Source organism: Neopsephotus bourkii, unplaced genomic scaffold, assembly GCF_033783945.1.
Source record: "Neopsephotus bourkii isolate Nb327-2 ecotype Australia unplaced genomic scaffold, CSIRO-AGI_Nbou_v1 NB_998, whole genome shotgun sequence".
Classification (NCBI taxonomy): Eukaryota; Metazoa; Chordata; class Aves; order Psittaciformes; family Psittacidae; genus Neopsephotus; species Neopsephotus bourkii.
Window position 1 is genome coordinate 3,009,134 of NW_026901490.1, and position 20,049 is coordinate 3,029,182.

Consider the following 20,049-nt stretch of genomic DNA (forward strand, 5'->3'; position numbering starts at 1 on the left):
CACAGTCTGGCCTTGATAGCAGTGGAGGTCAACGATCTTCAGCAGCTTTGCTACTGGCTTTAGCTGGAACTTGCATTCTGCTCCAGTGGGGATTGCAGAGCTGTGGGACTACTGGATCGTTAATTATATGTATCTTTTATGAGGTGTCCAAGCTCAGTGGAGGACACAGTGGTCTGAATATACTCTCTTGAGTTTGTTTGCATTTCTTATTAGATCCTGTTTCATAATCAGGGTTGACTCAAGGAGGAGATAGATAGAACTGTTTTTCTTTCCAGGCCACTTGAAAATTTCCTTCTGTGTAGAAATCCTCAAATTGCTCTGCTGTAAGGCCACGCAGTTGAATTATATGTGTTTTCTGAGGACTAGTACTCACGCCTTTTCCCAGCAGGCAGAACTGGATCTTTACCAGATACTTGCTAATGTAGATCTGGGAAATTAGGGATTTTACCCTTCCCTTGCTTACATTCTTTTTGCTCTGTCTCAGCGAAAAGTATTTATAATTAGTTAATGCAGACATTTCTAATTCTTTTTGTTCTCTTCTCCAGCCTTAGGCAATATTAGAAATAGCATGCTATGAATATATTCCTGGTCTGCATTATGTCTGCTCATATTTAAGAGTTACTGCAATATCCCCTCTTCTAATTCTTGAAAAGGCAGGGCAAGGAGAAGAGGCTTTGAAAGCCTTTGAGAACTTAGGAGAGTCTCTGCAGTAGAGCAAGTTCAGCAGATAGCTTTGTTTCCCTTGGAGATATTAAGATTCAGCATTTCTTTAGGAAGAAGGTCACTCTAGATGCACGGTGCCTCTTAGAACATCATCAGATCCTTTCAAAACTGGATACTACAGTTACCGGTTACTTAAAAAATGGCAGCCTGTTTCTTGGTGCTTACCCCTCTCCTGAGGTATACAGGGCTAAACAGGACCTGTGGTGTCAAGCTTTCATGGCAACTCATGAGAATAACTTCTGCTTATCATGTGCAGCGAGGGGTATTTACCACAGCATCTGTGCAGCCTTCTACTGTTGCAGTTGAGTACTGCTCACATGGAGCTACCATTCCTGCATGGAGAGAGGTACTCCAGTCAGGATCACAGGGGGTGTTTTCAGACCTGTTCAGGTGCAGGAAGGTTGATTTCCCCATTCAGCTTTCACCAGCAGGGAGGTCTGCTGGGCAGCCACAGGAGGTGGCTGTTGTAGTTACCTGCAGAATTAATGTGCCTCTGCCTATACACTGAGAAGCCAGACAGCTTCTTTTCAAGAAGTTTTCACACAAATATATATTTTCTTGAGAAGAGTTCTTTTGATGTTCTAAACGAAACGCCTAAAACCACCTAAAAAAGGTGGTTTTCATAATTAATGTGGGAGACCTCTAGTACCTTCTTGGTAGTGGATCCTTGCATAATAAATTAAAACTCTTAACTGGTTTTCTTTAGGTACCATATGTAGGAGTTAGAGATTCTTCTGTAAGGTGCTGGTCTTCTGTTGGCATTTCCTTGCTGTCTGAGCTGTTTATTTCATTCTGCATTTATTTCCTTAGTATCTTAATGGTCTGTGGTTTTGTTGTCCCCCAGAATCCTTGTGAGTAGCATGCAGAATGTTGTCCTGTTGTGCAGACTGCCATTAGTGTCAAAGCAGAGTAACAAAAAGGTTGGTCTTGGGTTAAACTTGCAGTTGTAGTTAGGTGTTTTGACTGATCTGTTACTCAGAAAGGAGGTCAGAACCATACCACTGGACTAAGTTGCTGAAATCTGTGATTTCTGGCGTATTCGTTTCCATCATTTGGAAAGTTTACTGTGCATAGTTCACTGTGTCTTCTTCAGCAGTGTGATTGAATATATTTAGCCTATTTTGTTCCTGCACAAGGTATTGATGTGCTGCTGTTCTTATGTAATTACATGTGATTACTTTATTTGTTATATATAAAATAAAGAACGATTGAATTAAGTAGTTTGGATTAAAAAAACACTGCAGAAAAATATTTAACAAACATGACAAATCCACCACTTCCCATGAATAAAGAATAGCAATTGAGGAGAACATCATTATGTTGTAGTGCATTTGGCTTAAATTGCACGAATAGGCCTTTCATTCCAAACTAATCTACAAATGGAAAAGGCATCCCACACTATTTTTGCTTTGAAAATCATCCTCTGATGTTAAATCTCCACAGTAGAGCATAATTGGATGTGTTTTGACAGTAGCTTTTTATTTACTTTATTCACACCACTTTCAGCTTGTTTACCATCCGTATTTTCCATGTTGTGGCTGACAAGTCTAAGACCCACCCAGAGACAGCAGGGGAAGATAACGCTTCAAAGCTGCACAGTGTGTAGCGTGTCTCTAACATGAGATCCATCATATATATTTTTGGCAGACTGTATCCCCATACAGTTCGCTGAGAGAATCTAAAAGCAAATGCAGTGATAGTCTGGATATGTAGAAAAGAAAATACTGCCTTAGAAAGTTATGAATTAAAGCAAGCAAAGCCAGTAGTGCCTTTCATGCGGCAAGCAGTTGCTTGTGCTTTGAAGGTGAGCTCTTGCTCTTCCTATGTACATCCATTGAAAAAAAAACCTTCTAAATGTTTACTTAGGAGGACATCTGTGTCCACCTCAGTAAGTGTAGTCTCTGTCAAAGTGGCCAGTGCATCCGCCAGCTTGCATCTTGGCAAGGTGCAAGTTCTATATCATATATAATCACCTTCCACATGAGTAAGGTGTTACCAGTTACACCAGCCCTTTGAAATCAGCTTGGAAGCTGATATAATATTAGGGCTGTTTGAACTATGATTTCTGTACATTCACCAGACGTCCTTCACCATGATGCTTGTTAACATCCTTTGTAGTTCTGTATTAGTCCTTTTCTTCTTTTCCTCTGCCCAAATTCTCACTGCTACAGAGTCCGGCTTGGTAGGAAACCTGAAGGAGGGGGGTTAAAACCTTTAGGATTTGGTAAATGCTAAGCAGAGCTAGTCCCAGTAAAGATACTTTGGCTGGATTTGCCATTCTCTTTGCTTTTTGATGTGTCAGAAATGTCAGGATGGAGGATGGTATAGACTTCATTGCCTTTTTAGCATAGGTTTCCCCAGAATGAATCCAAGATAATTGTTTCAGGCTAGTTGAAAATTTAGGGAAAACTTTTCTATATGCCATGTATGCCCAGGTAATAGGTTAGATTGCTTTTGGTAGTGTTTGTTAGAAATACATGTTTAATTTTTTTTCTTCTGATAATTGCAGGTTAAAAATAAAATTTAATAGGAAATTACATGGGTCTTTCTCATTTTGTCAATTCTCCTTTCTAACCAAACCACCTGTAGCTTTTCTGTCTTCATTTCTGGGATAGTGTTAATTTTCTTCCTAGTAGCTGGTGCAGTGCAGTGCTTCAGCTTCAGTCTGAGTACAACGCTAATAACACACCGATGTTTCAGTTGTTGCTCAGTAGCACTTACCCTGATCAAGGACTTTTCGGTCTCGTGCTGTGCCGGCAAGGAGGGGCACAGGAAGCCAGGAGAGAGCAGAGACAGGACACCTGACCCAAAGTAGCCAAAGGGGTATTCCATACTACAGCACGTCATGCCCAGTATGTAAACTGGGGGGAGATGACTAGGAACCACCAGTTGCTGCTCAGGTTGTGCTGGGTATCAGTCAGCAAGTGATGAACGGTTGTTCTGTGCAGCACTGTCTTTCTGGCTGGGGTTAAACCTATGACATTCTCAGGGAATTTCACAATTACCTGTAAATTGTGAACACAAGCTTCCAAGAGAATTTCCTGAAGTAAAAAAATTTTCCATTCAAGGTTCCAGGACAAAAGGCTCCCTGTTCCTAGGGGGAAAGCAAGTACATCCTCACTGGCTACTGAATAAAGCTACTGCCCTTCCTTTATTTTGGGGGGGAATCTTCTTATAAATTCTTAATTATATATTCTTAACACTCTTGCTTATTACTGGCATGATCAGCTTAACAAACCCCAAGTCATCCTTGTTGCATTGCATTCTCCTTCTCACCTGTAACAAGCAAGATGTAACAAACTACCTTTGGGAGCTGAAGGAATCCTTCAGTAACTAAAGGACAAAAATGCTAACTAACTTGGTAATTCTTGGTAATTCAGAAGGCTGCATTAGTCTTCAGAACTGCTGTTGACGCTGACAAAGTGCTCTTTCTGCTGGCAGTTCATGGCTGGTATTTATTGTGGTCCTTGGCATACAATTATTCAGTGAAGTACCTTTGTAAGAGCTCCTATCAATAGTGTGACCAACTTGTTGACCTTTAACTCAGTAACTGCTGATGGAATCTCATCATACAGCAGCTGAGCACCACTTACTTTTAAAATGCTTGCTCATCCTCTTGTCTGCTGGTACGTAGTGGTTTTACGTAACAGTTCAACTACCTGTAGATAAAAGTTCTGACTGTCCTGAACTTCCCTTTGGAACTGTGTTACCTGTACAGTAAAAAATAGTTACTCTTTTTTTAGCAAACCTGGAACCTGTCAAAATCCACAAACCCAACTTTCCTGTACTGCTTTCTTTGTAACTTTTAACTGGGTGTGTCCAGTTCCATACCGAAACCTGGTGTACAGTGTCTGATATCCAGGAGGATCAGAGGTAGATTAAGGTGATACTTAACCTCCACATAGGTTTGCTTTGTTCGTCAGTGAATTCACCTGTCTTCGATGTGCCATCCAGTAAGTATATTTTAGCAAAACTTTCTGCCATTTAGCAAACAGAATGTGATTACCTATCTTTTTTTAAAGCTAGCAGAGAAATTTAAGGAAGATGTATCTGTCCTTGTTAAAATAACTGAGACATACTTTCATCTCATCCTGAAGAGGACCTCTTTGATAGGCAGTGGTACTAACACTGTGCAAAGGATGGTATTTCCTTACCAAGACTTGAGATCCAGAAGTTTTGAGTCCCATCTGGCTGCTGGTAACATTAGTTAGATAGAACTCCTATCCATTCACAGTGGGGATGGCGTCTGGCTTTCTAAAATCCAAACTTACCTCTGCAGTGCTTGAGGGTTGTGTCATCAGCCAACTTGAAATATTTTAAGAAGAATCTGTGCATGGTACTTTTATCTCTACAACTATGGTTCAGATCCCTCAAGCAAATAAGAGAGTCCACGTCAGTAGGTTGAAAAGTTCTAGAGACTGTCCTGTTCTTAAGGACAAGCCACCGCTTTAAAACATGTAGAAATGTCAGTTTCTGGAAATTTTGAAACAAAATTCTGGAAAAAAAGGAATAATGGGAAAAAATAAGGTATTACTTGAAATAAATTTCCCCTCATTGTTATAGTAAGCACAGAATTTTTAAATACCTTGTCTTCCCCTGTAATTTCAAACTAGTCTAAACATCAGAGCAAGCGCTTGTTTTAAAAATCTGTTATTGTTTCAGTAGCAAAGTTACAGTTACAACCAGAACTGTGAGCAAAATAGATCCAGCTGGCCAGAGTGTGTCCCCTGAAGCCTAGGGCAGTTTTGTCCACTCATGGTGTAGATTGATCTAAGAAGATTGCATTCATTCTTTAGTGAGTATGTGGCTGTATAAAATCAATACAAAGCTTTAGAATGTCTCAGAAGCACATGCAGCATGCGAATGGTTCCAGTATTATTCAACTCATTAATACCAATTGTAAGTAGTTCGTCATATCTTATGTTTGAGCTATTGCCTGTCAGGATACAAATCAGATTAATTTCTTTTCAGGGTACATTACTTTTGATATGGTGGATATCCTAAAACACTCTGCCTGTATAACTTGCTCATTTCTGCAGACATCCTTTGCTAATTCTTTCCTTGACCTGCTTTCTCTTCCTTTTTTATTTCCCTAAGCAGAACTGGTTGGAAATCTCTCAAAATGTAAGTGAAACCCAGAGGTTTTTCTGAGATGCAAATGCTTTCCATTTCCTTACCAGTTCCACCATAGATGCATTTCTTCTCAAGTGTAGTGGTATTCCCTTTCCTCCCTTTTTTATTTTTTTATTTCTTTTTTGCACTTTTTGTGGTCTTCAGTTTTCCTCCATCATCACCCCTCCTTGCAGTCACTCCCTGTGGAATGCTAACCCCATAGTAGTACACCTTCCCCCAGGACACTGCTTCTGTAATCCCCGGGCCTTTCATTCTATTTTTACACCTTTTTGAAATGATTGGGATTTGGAGTAAGTCCCAGGGGCAGAGCTTTTGAATCCAAATTTTAGTCCTTTTGTGTAAAAGCAAAGACTAGAGTCTCAAGAGCAGGACAAGTTAGGGATGTCTTTTTGGCACGTGGTTGCTTTCCTCCATGGAACTGTAGCTTTTCTTTTATTGATGGTTTCTCAGTACAAACTAGCAGGAGTAGCTCTAGTAACATGAAAATGGGCATCTTGATGTAAGTCCCATCTGTCAGAAGCTTTGTTCACTAATAACTTAGTAGGAATCCCGTTTGAGTTTCCACCTATTCTATCCTGTGTTTGTTTCCTTGGAGCAAGAATTTATTGCTATTTTTTAATGGAAAATTAGTACCAAGTGATTTTTATTAAGCCACATTGCTCTATTAGCTGCCTAGTAAAATCAAGTAACTAATTTTATGCTAATTTATGATAATGTAAAACATCTTTAAATGTAAATTTACCCTAAAAATGAAGAATCTGTCACTTAAAATGCATCATATGCTTCCTTGTAATGACTGATCTTAAGGACTTGGTTATAAATTCACCTTACAACTAGTTTAGTATGGATGATTTCTTCTTTTAAGCATTTGGCATCCTTTAATGACAACCCCTGCAGTGGCAAACCATCACAGAGTAAATGCAGCTGGCTTGCTGCACAGTCATGAATGACATTGCATTTAGATATTAATAATTGAAGGATCTTTGTGTATTCCTTCTGGGTTCTGTATATAATTTATGGATCATAAAGCTACTCAAAAACGTAGGGGGAAAAGATTTGTTGAGCAAAGAGGTTGGCAGAAGGCTTTCTATGCTAATAACTGGGCCTTCTAGTGTATACATTTTTTTTAAACACTGTAAATGAGAACATTTGGAATGGCTGATTAATTTGCTACCTAGTAGCATTATCCTGTCACTGGTTCACAAAAGCCTGTTTCTTGTTTTAGCAAGCTCTACAGACAAAAGCATTTAGATTTATAGGAACTGTGGAATTACATACCTCTCTTCATTTTCCACCTTTCAACCTTACCTTTCAGAAATGGGTAATACTATGCTGTTCCTTCTGGAAACCAGAAGTGCGGTTCCTTCCCTGAGACCTTTCTCAGCAGGTCTCATTTTCTCATTTTCTAAGCAGAGGATCAGTAATACTCTGAACTTGCCACTGTGCCATTCCTCTTAAGAAGTACCTGTGTTAGGTGCATGTGTTTAAGAAAAGGTTTTAATCCAGTACTGCCACGAGTGCGCAAAAGCATTCTAGTGATAGCATGAAGATGGCAAGAGCAGATTCTACAACAGTTTATCATGTGATAAGTTTAAACAGTGTTGCCAGTTTATTGGGGGTTTTTAACTGATAGAGGGGTCCAAGGCTGGTGAACTAGGGGTGGCAATGATGATGCCTTTATTCAATGATGAGCATCCTCCCCTCCTTTTTTCCTGCAGGAATTAAGTACTGCACAGGGTCAGTCCCTTCTTTAACAGACTTGCAAGCATTGTATTGTAAAGTCAGTGGCTCTAGTACTTTCCAGTGCAAAAAGGAACACTGTTAGGTTTTAAATGTATCATGCTACAGTAGTTCACACAGCACCAAGTGCCGTAGAACCAGAGGGGAAAATGACAACTTCTAGAGCAAAAACAGATACTTTTTTTTCCTACTGTTTGTTTATAAACACGCTGTAATATTTTGTTGTCAGCTAGGGGCTTAAAAATATATTGCTTTTAAGAATATTTGTAAGGTCAGAATCAGAAATGTGACTGGACCTGGGTTTTATGCTTAGTTGCTCCTTCTGTTGGAATGTGTCCTAAATAAATGGTAGCTGTGCTACTCCCATATGAAGCATCTCCTACCCTTGGAACACTATTGCTGGAAAAGAGTATTTGAGAGGAGGCAAAGTACTCCAGAAAGCTAGTGTCTCTCCCCCACATTTTTGGTAATATCATTTTATATGGAAAAGGGGAGAGGATTTTCGTTAGTACCCACTAAATAAAATAATGTGTTTCTTTCTTTTAAATTTTTTGAAAGTGAAAACTATTATTTGAAATGTAAATCAGGACTGTTCAGACATCATTTATTTGCAACCATCCCCTCCTTGCTCCTGCCTCTTGTGCCATTACATCTTTTGACTTGTTTCATGTGTGGAGACAATTCACAAGCAATTTGAGTCAGGCTTTGAAACCATCTTGCATGGACATTACTTTGATGGTCATAATTTCACGTTATCAGTCAATTGGATTTGTCATCTTCTGCGCTGAATCAGGATCACGTCTCTGTGGCTTCTGAGACTCCTTTGATTTGTTTTTACAGGAATGGAATAACCAACTGCCGGATGCGGACAGAAAGCGAACAGTCCTGTGGCTCTCCAGTTGTTAGTGGTGACCCAAAGGAGGATCACAACTACAGCAGTGCCAAATCTTCCAACCACAGGAGCACATCACCTGCAAGTGACTCCATTTCCTCTTCCTCTGCTGACGACCAGTATGAATTTGCAACTAAAGGTAGCCAGGACAGCAGTGAAAGAAGTGAAGTTAGCTTCCAGAGCCACGAGAGCCATAGTGAAACAGAAGAGGAGGACAAAAAGCAAAATCGGAAGGAGACCAAGGATTCTTTAGCTGACAGTGGGTATGCGTCCCAGCACAAGAAAAGGCAACATTTAATGAAGGTGAAAAAAGTACCAAGTGACACACTGCCTCTTAAAAAGAGACGTACAGAAAAGCCCCCTGAGAGTGACGATGAGGAGATGAAAGAAGCTGCAGGATCACTCCTGCATTTAGCAGGAATTCGGTCCTGTTTGAACAACATCACCAATCGGACGGCAAAGGGGCAGAAAGAGCAAAAGGAAACCACAAAAAATTAGAACAAATAAATGATTTGTTTGAACTTACAAAGTTTTGTTTCATCACGTCAGGTGAATTCTAATGATTTGTGGCAATATCAGCAATTTTTTCCTTTTTTGTTTTTCTTTCTATTTGTTTTTGGTTTGTTTCTTTTTTTGTTTCTTTTTTTTTCTTTTTGTTTTGACCCTTAAGATTTTTATTTTTAAAGGAGATTGAAGCCATAGAACTCATACTGACACTCAGCTAATTTACAAAAGCTTTTCATTATCTGAAGACAAAAAGTTAACAAATAACAAAAGCCAGAATCACCATTGCTTTCTCCGGCTTGTCAAAAATGCATGGTTGAATATGCAGTGACATCAACAGTAATGTGATGGGAGTAAAACTGGGCACTTGGAAATCCCTCTTACACTAGAAGAGCTGTGCATAATTTAGTAATCTTTCAGGCCTGGCCCTTAAGAATTGTTTCTAATGGCCTTACAATTGGGTTAAAAGTGAATGTGGATAAAGAGATTTGGGGGAAGGAGGAGGCACGTACTTCTCAACACCAAGAACCATCTAGCAGCACTTGGATACGTAGTGCCATAGAAGTCTTTGGACGGCCACTGGTGGCAACTACGCAAACCGTAATTCACTTTTAGTGCTTCTCTGCTGTACGTGGCTCATAATGTAAAGACTGATAACTTCAAGTTTGGCGGAAATTTGAACTATGTATGCAATGGGTTTCAGTGAAATAACGAGAAGAAATAGGAGGGGGGGTCACTGTTAGTAGCATCGTTAATCATTGAGTTCTGTCTTCTATATTAAATTACAAGAATGTTCAAAAAGCCATAAGCCCGAAGATTGGCACTGTGTGCAAAAAATAATAGTAATAGGGAAAAACAAGCTATGTCTTCTAAACTGCCTGAGTAAAAAGCAATCAACTCTGAGAAATTACAGTAGATATTAAGGAAGGAAATACTTCAGAATCTGTTTCTGTGGATCAAATCCTTGATCTAACTGGGGGAAACAAAGCTACAAAACCTGCCATTAGTAGTATTCTGTATTTAAAAATAAGAGGAAAGCATATTGGTGAACAGTAAAACTCAGAAGTTCAACAAAAGATCTCCTACACTGCCCTCTGAAATGAGCGCGCAGTTACCGTCAGTCAGGATTCGTCTGTGCAAAAGTGACAGCAAAAGTTTCCAGATCAACCAGCGTAGCCAGCAGAAGAAATTTGATCCACATTGCATGGATTCCGTTTGGGACGGGGGGAGTACAAAAAGCAAACGATTTTTTTTATTCAAAGATGACAAAGTTCTTGTAAGGTAAATAATGTATTTAGCATGAAGCATGAATTATTTTCATATAAATATAGACAATAGAGAAAAAGGCTATGCCTCTAATTTTTAAGCCCTTAGGCTTAGAGTTGTTTTTTTTTGGGGGTTTTTTTTTTTTTTGTTTGTTTTGTTTTTGTTTTGGTTCTTTTTTGTTGTTGTTGGGTTGTTTTGTTGGGGTTTTTTTTGAAGCAGGTGTTTAAGGTTTAACCTTCTTCAGGGACAAACACTGACTGTTGGGGAACTTACTCTGCAATATTAAAATCTTCATGCTCTGGTAGGGCTTGGATGGTTGAATTAAACTGCCTTGTCTGCACATTCAGCCCCGCCCCCTACTTCTGTTTAACAAAAAAAAAGAAAAAAGAAAAAAAAAAACAAGTAAACTGTGTCCTTTCTTCGTCTGTACATGTGTAACATGACGCAATAATCTGAGGGCAAATTTAGTAGTGAGTGTGTATGACAGAATCAAGAGAAGAATGGAGGTTAATTGAGGAAAACGCTCTGATTTGATTCAGGAATAAATAGACAAGAAAATAGCTTTGCTAATTTGCCATGAGAAAATGAAGTTAGGGAAGAGCCTTACTGAGGTGTCCGGAGAATAACCAGTGTTACAAAGAGTGTGATTCAGGTATAGTGCTACTCCTGGTGATGACAGCTATTAGATTGGAGATGCCTACAGCAGAGGGAAGCTGTGAAATAAATAAGATCGTCTCTCTCACCCAGATTCATGAATTTGGCATGATAAATTCTACCCGTAGAATATCTAGAGGCAAGAAGAAAATCCCAGGAACCAAACACTTGAGAGAACAAAATGGTCTGTTTCTTAAAAAGAATGCAGGTTTATATTTATCCTTAACAGCTGTTTCAGGCAGCAGTTTCACCAAGATGGACCTAGTTTATGGAGAGTGATTTAAAGAAGGGCTTGACTTCCCACTCAGGGGAGTGAGCTAAAACTTGCGTTTGGAGATGCCTGTGGTGTGTGTTCAGTTAGGGGTGGAAGGACTGAAGGGCAGGCTGGCTGGACCTGTTCCGGTGCTCTGCAGGCATTTTGCCATGTAACAAACAGGGCCACACTAAGGACATCACAGCAAAATGGTGCTTCTCTTCCATCTCACCCGGTGTGTCCTGGGATCTTCAGGAGCTGCCTGACAGCTGCTGGAGCCCAGCACAACTGCCAACTATGCAGATAAGGAGAGAGACAGTGATAGTGCAAGGAACAGCTCTCCACCTCCCTCAGCTGATTCCCAGTGGGGTTGGTTCCCAGCTTTGGTTAAGTCAGGGGTACATCGATACTAGCTTCTGTGGGCTGCCTGCAGCCCTTAGAATAAAGTTGTTGGAAAATGGGAAGGACCAGTCCCTTGGCCAGCTAGCACAGAGGTGAATGAGCCAGAGCTTTCCTCATGTGTGACTGGACCGGGATAATTGGCTTCTGCCCCAATTCACGCTCCTTACAGCCAGAGTCTGCAGGTAGTGAACCACACCACCACTGCACAAGAAAACTGGCTCCTTCTGCGGTATATGGACTTTGGGGAGAGTAATTTGAAATACAACATACTACAGTATCCGTTTGCCACTACCTTTGCTCATTAGTGCACAGTTGTACCAGCTCAGGGGTGGTTTAATACTTATCTAAAAGCAGTGTTGAAAAGCCAGATTTAGTGGCAGAAAATACACTCAAACCATGGCTCAGCCATCTCTGTCCTCCAGAGAAAGCGACGTGGTTACGTGCTGGTGGCCGGATTCTGCCCACAGTCACGACACTAGTTCCAGAGCAGCTTCACTGATTGCAGTGTGTCGGTGCAAATGAGATCCATGTCTGCTGAACAAGTACCATTCGTTAATGTGGACTCTTGGTGATTAAGTATATAATTGCCACTAGTATTACTCACCTTAGAAAACAGTCATTTTGCATAAATATCTAATTAGGCAGTTTATCTCTCTATACACACATATAATCTAAGACTTCAAAAACTCCTTTATATACTTGCTGGTAAACCTAAAATGTTGGCAAGCATCTATTTTCATGTAAAATTTGTTGCTCCTAGTCCGATCTGCTGAAGAGGTATGACCCAGTAGAAGTTTACAAAGTTACATTCCAGAACCAGCAGTTGGGCTGGGGACTAATGCCATCAGCAGTTTATCTCTTGCATTTAAAAACAACTGGTACTTATTGACCCTTACCCCTGACTGTTGGTGAGAAGTACAGAATTTGGGTTTGTATAAAATATTTAGGAGTCACCTTTTAAACTGTTCTTGTGCCTGGCTGAAAATGACAGCTTTGTCAGAACAGTCAGGCAAGTTCTCTCCTATTATAACAATTGAGACTGATTTGTTTTCCAAAATATACTATGTCAGCTTTTCAATCCAATTGTCTCTACTTTGACTGAATCATGCCAAAAGGGAGTGGTAATTGCACTGTATTACCAACTTGCTAGACATGAGGTGGTTTGAGTTTGCTTGTTTGCTTTCCTTACTAAGCCATTTTTGGGTGAGAAGTTGTCAGATCTCTCTTAACTTCCCGTTTTCCTCACTCTATCAGTATTGCCAAATTAGCATTTCTGCAAGACAGGTGGGGCTTGGGGAATCCCAGTAGGTCATCAAGCATTCAGTGGTGAGTTTCAGGGAGGCAGCGTGAATTGTAGGGGTCACTGGACTTCATGGTGGGTTCCTTTGGAATATGCCTTTTGCAGCAAGAGGCTCTTGCAGGTCACAGCTAATATCACAAGCAGATTTCACCAGTGTCTGCAAGGAGGTGAAATCTGCTGGTTGTGCTTAATGTCCTGCAAAGAATTGGATGTCCTACTGCATTTTGATGGCGATTCTGCCTGCATTTAAAAATTCAAGCACAGGTGTTGAGCAGCTTTAATGTATCACCCCATAGCTGTTTCTGAAAGCAGTCTGATCCTGATCTTCTCCTGGCAAAGGCAGCAGTAGTTCTGCCAAGATCACAGGGGTTCACAGCTGAAAAGCCTGACGTGGGAGTGAGCAGGTGTGCATGTATGACTAGATAACTCTTCTGTGACTGTTCTTTCTGGTAATTCAGTTGAGGTCTATACTCTGGCTCCTCTCTTAAATTAACAGGAGAATGGAATCTCAAAGGAGAGGCATCAGCTCCCAGTGCTTGACTGAACTACTGTCTACCTTTGGAAAAAATAGAGAAACTCGGGCTGCATTCTTCACTGGAGTGAGGTACAGTTACATCGACATGCTTTAGCATGAGAGAATGAAATCCTAAATTGTACACAAACTGGCACCAGGATAAAATGACCAACACACACTTTGCCCCAGTTTCTGGGAAGCAGTGATTTATTTTCTCTGAGATTGTGGCTTCCAAATTGTCTAAAGATGTAGATAGGTGCAATCTGAGGTTTTCTAGGAGGTGAAGGTGTCTGATCTCACTTGCCATCAGCAGAGCTATAGACACCCAAGTGCTCCTGGGAACCTTCACTGTTTCACTGTTGCTGTTAATTACCAGTTTTTCTTGAATCTGTCCCTCAGCATTCTTTAATGCTCTTCCATGCTCTGGGATCAGAATAAATGTATTGGGAGAATGCGTTTCCACTTCCAGATGCAATACAACTTACTTCACTCCATGGAGAATGCAAACCCCTCTTCTTCAGGTACGTCACTGCTGCCTGAATAGCTCATTGGCATATTTTACAGGAAATACCTTGAAATGTTGTCTTGACTTTGCCACCAAAAGGGCATCTGAACCATGCATCCTCTTGATTGTAACAGAGTATCAGTGTTGACCGTTTGACCAGTTAAGTTTTAGTAGTGTTCTTCACAGCCCTCCAGTAATATATCAAACACTGTTATGCACATAATGCAGCACTGTGATCTAATTTAAATAATACTTTTTTATTATTTATACTACTCTATGTAATATACATCAACACTTTGCTATATAACCTAAGTGATAACCCTCTTCTTAGTTAACTGCCAAACTTTGAATTTCTGTTTGGTTTATATTGCAGTTAGCACAGTTACCAAGTTGTAATGATGTCTCTTTTCCTTTGAAATGGGATGTGTAAGTCAAACTATACATTTTGTGTGTTTCTGTTTTGAGCTGGAGTTTATAAGGATTTACACACAACATTCGGTGTTCTGTATAAATCTGCATACATTTGTGAATTCATCCGTTAATCCCCTTTTATTTAGAAAGTATTAATTGATGGTGGTTTATTAGGGGGTTTGTTCTTGCATTTTTATTTTTAGTACTGGTTATTCTTGAATTAAGCAGAGACTTGTCAGCTGGGTTGCTTTACCTTTGATCGTGTACATGACCTTATAATTCTTCCACAGTTCAGCAAACAAGTACTAGCTTCACTGACCAAAAAATAAGTCTCAACCTAATGTGTCTATGGTGCTGTATTTTGCTGGTGTACATTTAAAACCAGAACTGATTTAAAGGTCACTGTTGAGTTGTTCTAATAAGTAGCCTTCCCTGGTTTTGGGAGTTCGGGTTTTGTTTTAGCATTGAAACAAGGGATATTTATCTAAAGCTATATAATGTTTTTTCTACTGTATCACATTTCCTTTTGCAAAGAGGGGGAAATCAACCTGGTGTAACATCCTTTCACAGTCGATGGAAGGGAGTTTTGTTTCGCTTCTTTATTTTCAGTGGATTTCACTGGGCCTTGGATCAGGCCAGCAGTGATGAGAGCTCATCTGAGGGCTTAAGGGATAAGGGACAACTCATGCTGGCCCTCAGTGCTAGAAGAGATTTTACTGGATGTTGTAATTCCATGCTGGATTCTGGGATGGCTGATCATCTAGAGATGGGAATCTTTTTCATTTGTTTTTTTGTGGCCTGAAATCCCGAGACTTTTCTTTTTTCATTCAGATGACATTGAACTTGAGTACATCTTTCAGTTCCTAGAGCATTGTACATCTCCTGAGTACACGTGTGGGACAGCAATTGAAAGTCATACCTGTATCTGATAACCAGTTCCCATGCCTGCATCATTCACACTCACTACTTAAAACTGCCATGATGTAAAATGTTGGGGGGAATGATTTGTGTCTGTATGAAAAGCATTATGGACTTGTACATTTTTTTTATACTCTGATCTGTAATTTCTGAAATATTTTGTTTTACAGAAAAAAAAAGTGAAAAAGCAATCAAAAGACCAAGAGATTTAGTATCAATGCTTGAGGGTCACAGGACCTTAACTGGCCAATAAGTTAATTTAGTACAGAGATAAGCCAATTTTTTTCCTGTACTTGGTATCTGAAACTGCCAACTTCATCAATATTAAAACACGAACTGTGATGAGGAATGAACAGTGATGTTAAGTTGTATTTGTGTTTACCTAAATGAGCAGTCCGAAGGCAAGTGCAATCAGCTGATCTTTAGGAAATATGAAAATGTTGATTTAGAGGCATACTTGCATTTTACATTTTCTTGATGTGTAATCATATTGCCAAAGACAAACTATTTCATCAATTATTATTGTAAATAACACTTTCCCAAAACCTACCATAAAGTTTCTGTGATGTATTGTCTTCCAGTTGCAATAAAAATTACTGAGTTGCATCAATTGAACAATTGTAGTTGTGTGAATATTCAGAATATGCCCAGATATTAAGGAGAGGAGGAACAACAGTGAGGTTCTTTTTAATAAGTGAATTCCTTCACTATTAAATACTTCTAGCCCCTGTGGGATGTTACTTGCATCTTCACTGCAGTAGGTACCAGCTAACGTTAATTTGCTGCCGTGCACAAATGGCTACGCGTACTAAATGGGTGTTAGGTTAGGGCCCGATTTTCCTTTCTCAGCAGTTCTGCAGCTTGGAAACAAAGCTGATTTAGCTGGGAATTGTGTATTTTTAAAAAGTCAGCAACAGTCAGGAGATGCAGTAATAAACATATCCAGCAGTGTAGATACACGTAAAACATCCTGAAAAACACCACCTTCTAACCTTCGAATGAACCCTCCCAGGCTTTATTCTGCTTTCTGCAAAACTAGGACCCTTTAATTCTTTTGCCACGTTAGTCCTTTACCTTGTGGCACGAAGGGACTGTTTGCAGCAGGAAATCTGTTGGGCCAAAAGCTTCCAAGCTGGTTGCCTCAATTGCCCAAATCTGTAACCACCCAGAGGCAACCTGTGCTTCAAATACTTGGAGCCTCCCGTGGTCACCTTGGGCTGCTGTGGGAATCAGTAGTGCTATTTGCTCAGTGGTGCCAAAAACTAGCCTGTTCGGTGCCACTCTGCATAGATCCAGCACTCCAACGTAAGTCCAGAGTTCAAGAACATAGTGCAAAAGTCTCTCTTCAGAGAGTTAAACTGGGTAGTAAAATCTTACAAATAAAATCATTCCACAAAGGCTGTTGTTTGAAAGTGTTCTATGAACAGCCCTGTGTGTTCATAGGTTAAACTTCTAAAAGGATGGAGAAGGAAAAACGCTCTCGGTCTTTGGTCAAACAAAAATGATTCTCACATGTGGTCTGAGATGCTGCTGAAGCAGGAGGGTGGTTCTCAGCTGCATAGTGAGAATGCATGGTTGCTGAAGCTGGAACACCATCTGCCCCAGAGCTATAGAAATGTTCCCCTCACTTGTCTCAACACCATCCTGAGCAGCTAATACAGGAGATGACCAGAGCAGGCATCTGAGGGACAAGATGGATATAAACAGGTCTGGGGGGGAGGGAGTGTGGCAGAAGAAACAAACATGCAAGATGTACATAACAGAGCAGAAAGCAGTTCAGCCCCGTATCTGACCAGCCAGTTTATACTTAAGTGTATTGCCTAAAAAGGTTTCAGTTTGTAACCTCTCCTCTGTGCCCGCTGCTGCAGCAATGGAACAGAGGAAAAAACCAACCTCAGCCACTGAGATGAGATGAGACTGATGAGAAGGAAAAAACACTTAACTGCTCTGGACTGTCTTCCTCTAATGGATCTCCCCCTCCCATCTGCTGCCAGTTAAGCAAGTATGACGCAGCATGGTCTATGGATGGATCTGTAGCGACGTGTAGTGGAGCAAGGAGACCCACAGCCTCCACAGCTCACCAAGAGACTGGTCTTGGGCTTGTTTCAGCATAGGGCATTATGTGAGGGCCTTGAACTGTTTAAATCAGGCACAGTGTTTGAGATGTAGTGAATCCCAGTTGTGCTGAGGGCTTTTTGTGCAACCTTGCTGTTTGCGTGCTATGGGAAAACAGTCTCAAGCTGCAAATTTCACTTCATTGCCAATTACCACAGAAGTCTGATCACTCATTTGGGTATTTGTAAAGGATGCAAACAATCGACCGCTTACATAAACACCTGTCCTACCTCCAGCCTCAACAGCCTTATTTCCATCATGGGTTATGCTCAGCATGGTGGTAGGGCTCCTGCCCCTCCTCACTGTGTAGAAATGGATGTGGTTGTGTGTGTGGTTGTGTGTGTAACAGCGCGTGGACAGGACTAGAAGCTTTTACACTGCGAATTTTGGCTACAGAAGTCCAAACAGCCCAGGTAGCACTAACAGGGTGCTGCATACTGAGGTGCAGAGCTACCACACATCCTCATCCAGACACTCCTGCAGTCTCCTGGCCAGAGGTGCGAGGCTTTGGCACAGGACAGACCTTACCTGGTCAGGGCACTCCAGGGAAACCTAGGCTTCTGGGGATCACCCGGCTTGCTTGCAGGAGCAGGTACCTGATGGGTGTCTTGCACTACATGAAATAGGCAAGTCTGTATGGCCTCCATGTTAAATTCCTATCTTTGCACAGCAACATGTGTTACTACAGACTCCGCCGTAAAGGGGCTGCATTTTACCCTTCTGCTTACATATGCACACAGCCTGGTGAAGTTGGCCTGGAAAGAAAGAAGCGTATGTAAGTAATGATAAAAAGCTTTGTTCTATGAACCCCAGATCCTGTATTAGGCCAGGAAATGAAATAACAATGGTTTCTGTGACCTCTGCTTCTTAAAGAAATATTATAAAGGAATAAATCTTCAGCTTTAACACAGCATGATGCTTTGACTGGACACGTTCAACCCACATAAAATAATTAAAGAGTTTTTAAACTTCATCATAAAATAGGGATGATTAACAATGGTGAGAAACTGCAGAAAACACTGCACAGCAAACATCTGTCAGAATAATAAACACACTCTGCTTTTCATCTTACTCTGTTTGACATAAGTTTGATTGCCTATAAATCTGCAGGTTTTGTTTATATTCCTATTTGTGTTAGAATTGGTGCCGCTCTGTATTTGATCAGTAGTGCTGCTATTCACTGTGGTGTAAGAAATCAAATAATGACTGTGTATATACAGCAGTCTGAGCATTACAGCAGAGGAGGCTGTAAACACATTTTAACATCTCTGCTGATCATCATAAGCAATGTTCTCTCCAGGTCTTTAAGGACAATCAGTTTCTAGAGGCTTTTTCCAAATAACTGTCATTGAAAACAACAGCATCTTTTTGGTAGCTTGGTCCTGAAATGCAGCATTTTCCTGCTGGTGAGACACAACTTCTCCTTACCTGTCTGTTTCCAGACAGTTAGGCAATGCACCACGACAGTGATGACAGTTTTCTCCTCCTGTGTTTTTAAACAAATGTTAGTTCATCCTACAGCAAAGGAGGGAAGCACCTCTGGTAGGCGCACCTTAGGAATCGGAAGCTGTGCGTTAGGGACACCCTGTAACTCAGCTGCGTATTGCGGGATGACGCAGCAGATCCCTCCTGAGCCAACATTTCCGTATGTACACACCCAGTCTTAAAAAACAAATGGCTATTGGCAAAATGTAACAGAAGAAGTGGGATGAGTTAGAATGAGGGCAGAGAGGTTGGTGACATGGCTGTTCCGCCTTTAATGAGGACAGGCAAACAGCCTGTTAAAATAATACAGTCTCATTCCTTTGCAGCTTTGTTTTCACATCTCTAGAACAGGGATCAGTCTCTGTGATGCAGGGACCTGATTTTAATCATCATCTTACATAATCTCCGCAATCATAGTAAAGAGCAGTGCTGTTCAGTGATTTTAAAAATAGCTTTATTCTGCTATCAGCATGCTAATTAATAACTTGCTTATTCCAACCTGGTTCATTCACCATTTCAGTTCCAGAAGCTGCGCTACCCGGGGTGTAATCAAATACAACTGGCTTTGCGTATTACAGTACTGTAAGTAGCAGATCATCAATCAGGAGGAGAGCAGCTCCTGCTCCTGATGGCCACTGCCTGCTACCTCCTCTTGGCGCAGCACTGGGAAGGAGACATGCCTGCAGCAAATCTAGCCGGTGATCCACCACGCAACAAAAGCAATGGATTTGGGGAATATCATCCAAAAGGCTGCAAACAGCATTCAGTCAGCCATTTTGAACTGCTGAGCTTTGCAACAAGGTAGGGAGGGAGGGAAGGCAAGGGAAAGCTTCTGCTGGCTGCCCAGGGGTAGAAGGTGATAGCACTGGGGTTACTGGTGGTGCCCAAGGCATCAGGAGCCATGGGGAAAGGACTGGGGGAGAAGCCCTGTCAGAAGCGAGCGCTCTGCATCTGCTGTGGGAAGCCAACCTGGCTTTATCTCTGCCAGCCCTTCTGTTCCTGAGGGACTTACCCCTCACCACTTCCTAAAGCATTTTGCCTGCTCTGAACCATCAGCGCTGCCTGTTCTGTGCCACTGCTGCTACCATCCCGGCACTGTGGCTGCTCCTAACCACCTAGGGCCCAGCTGCCTCGTGTGGTTTCCTCACCTGGCTGCCAAAGCTAAACGCTACTAAAACTGCTTGGAGGGCTTTCCTGAACCTCAGTCAGGCTCAAGTCCATTACCTCCAGTGTG

General features: G+C 41.1%; 1 protein-coding gene across 9 annotated transcripts in view; it reads left to right on the plus strand.

Annotated features, from left to right (window-relative positions):
• FOXN3 (forkhead box N3) overlaps positions 1–15,821 on the plus strand; it is a 218,941-nt gene extending 203,120 nt beyond the window's left edge. For 6 of the 9 annotated variants that reach the window (XM_061359969.1, XM_061359970.1, XM_061359968.1 and 3 more), the window contains 2 exons: positions 5,824–5,847; positions 8,437–15,821. In XM_061359969.1, the coding sequence (XP_061215953.1) occupies positions 5,824–5,847; positions 8,437–8,986 (574 nt within the window). In that variant the 3' untranslated portion in view covers positions 8,987–15,821. The remainder of the gene's footprint in view (positions 1–5,823; positions 5,848–8,436) is intronic. The other 3 variants (XM_061359974.1, XM_061359975.1, XM_061359977.1) reach the window with 1 other exon arrangement.
• Positions 15,822–20,049: the final 4,228 nt, after the last annotated feature.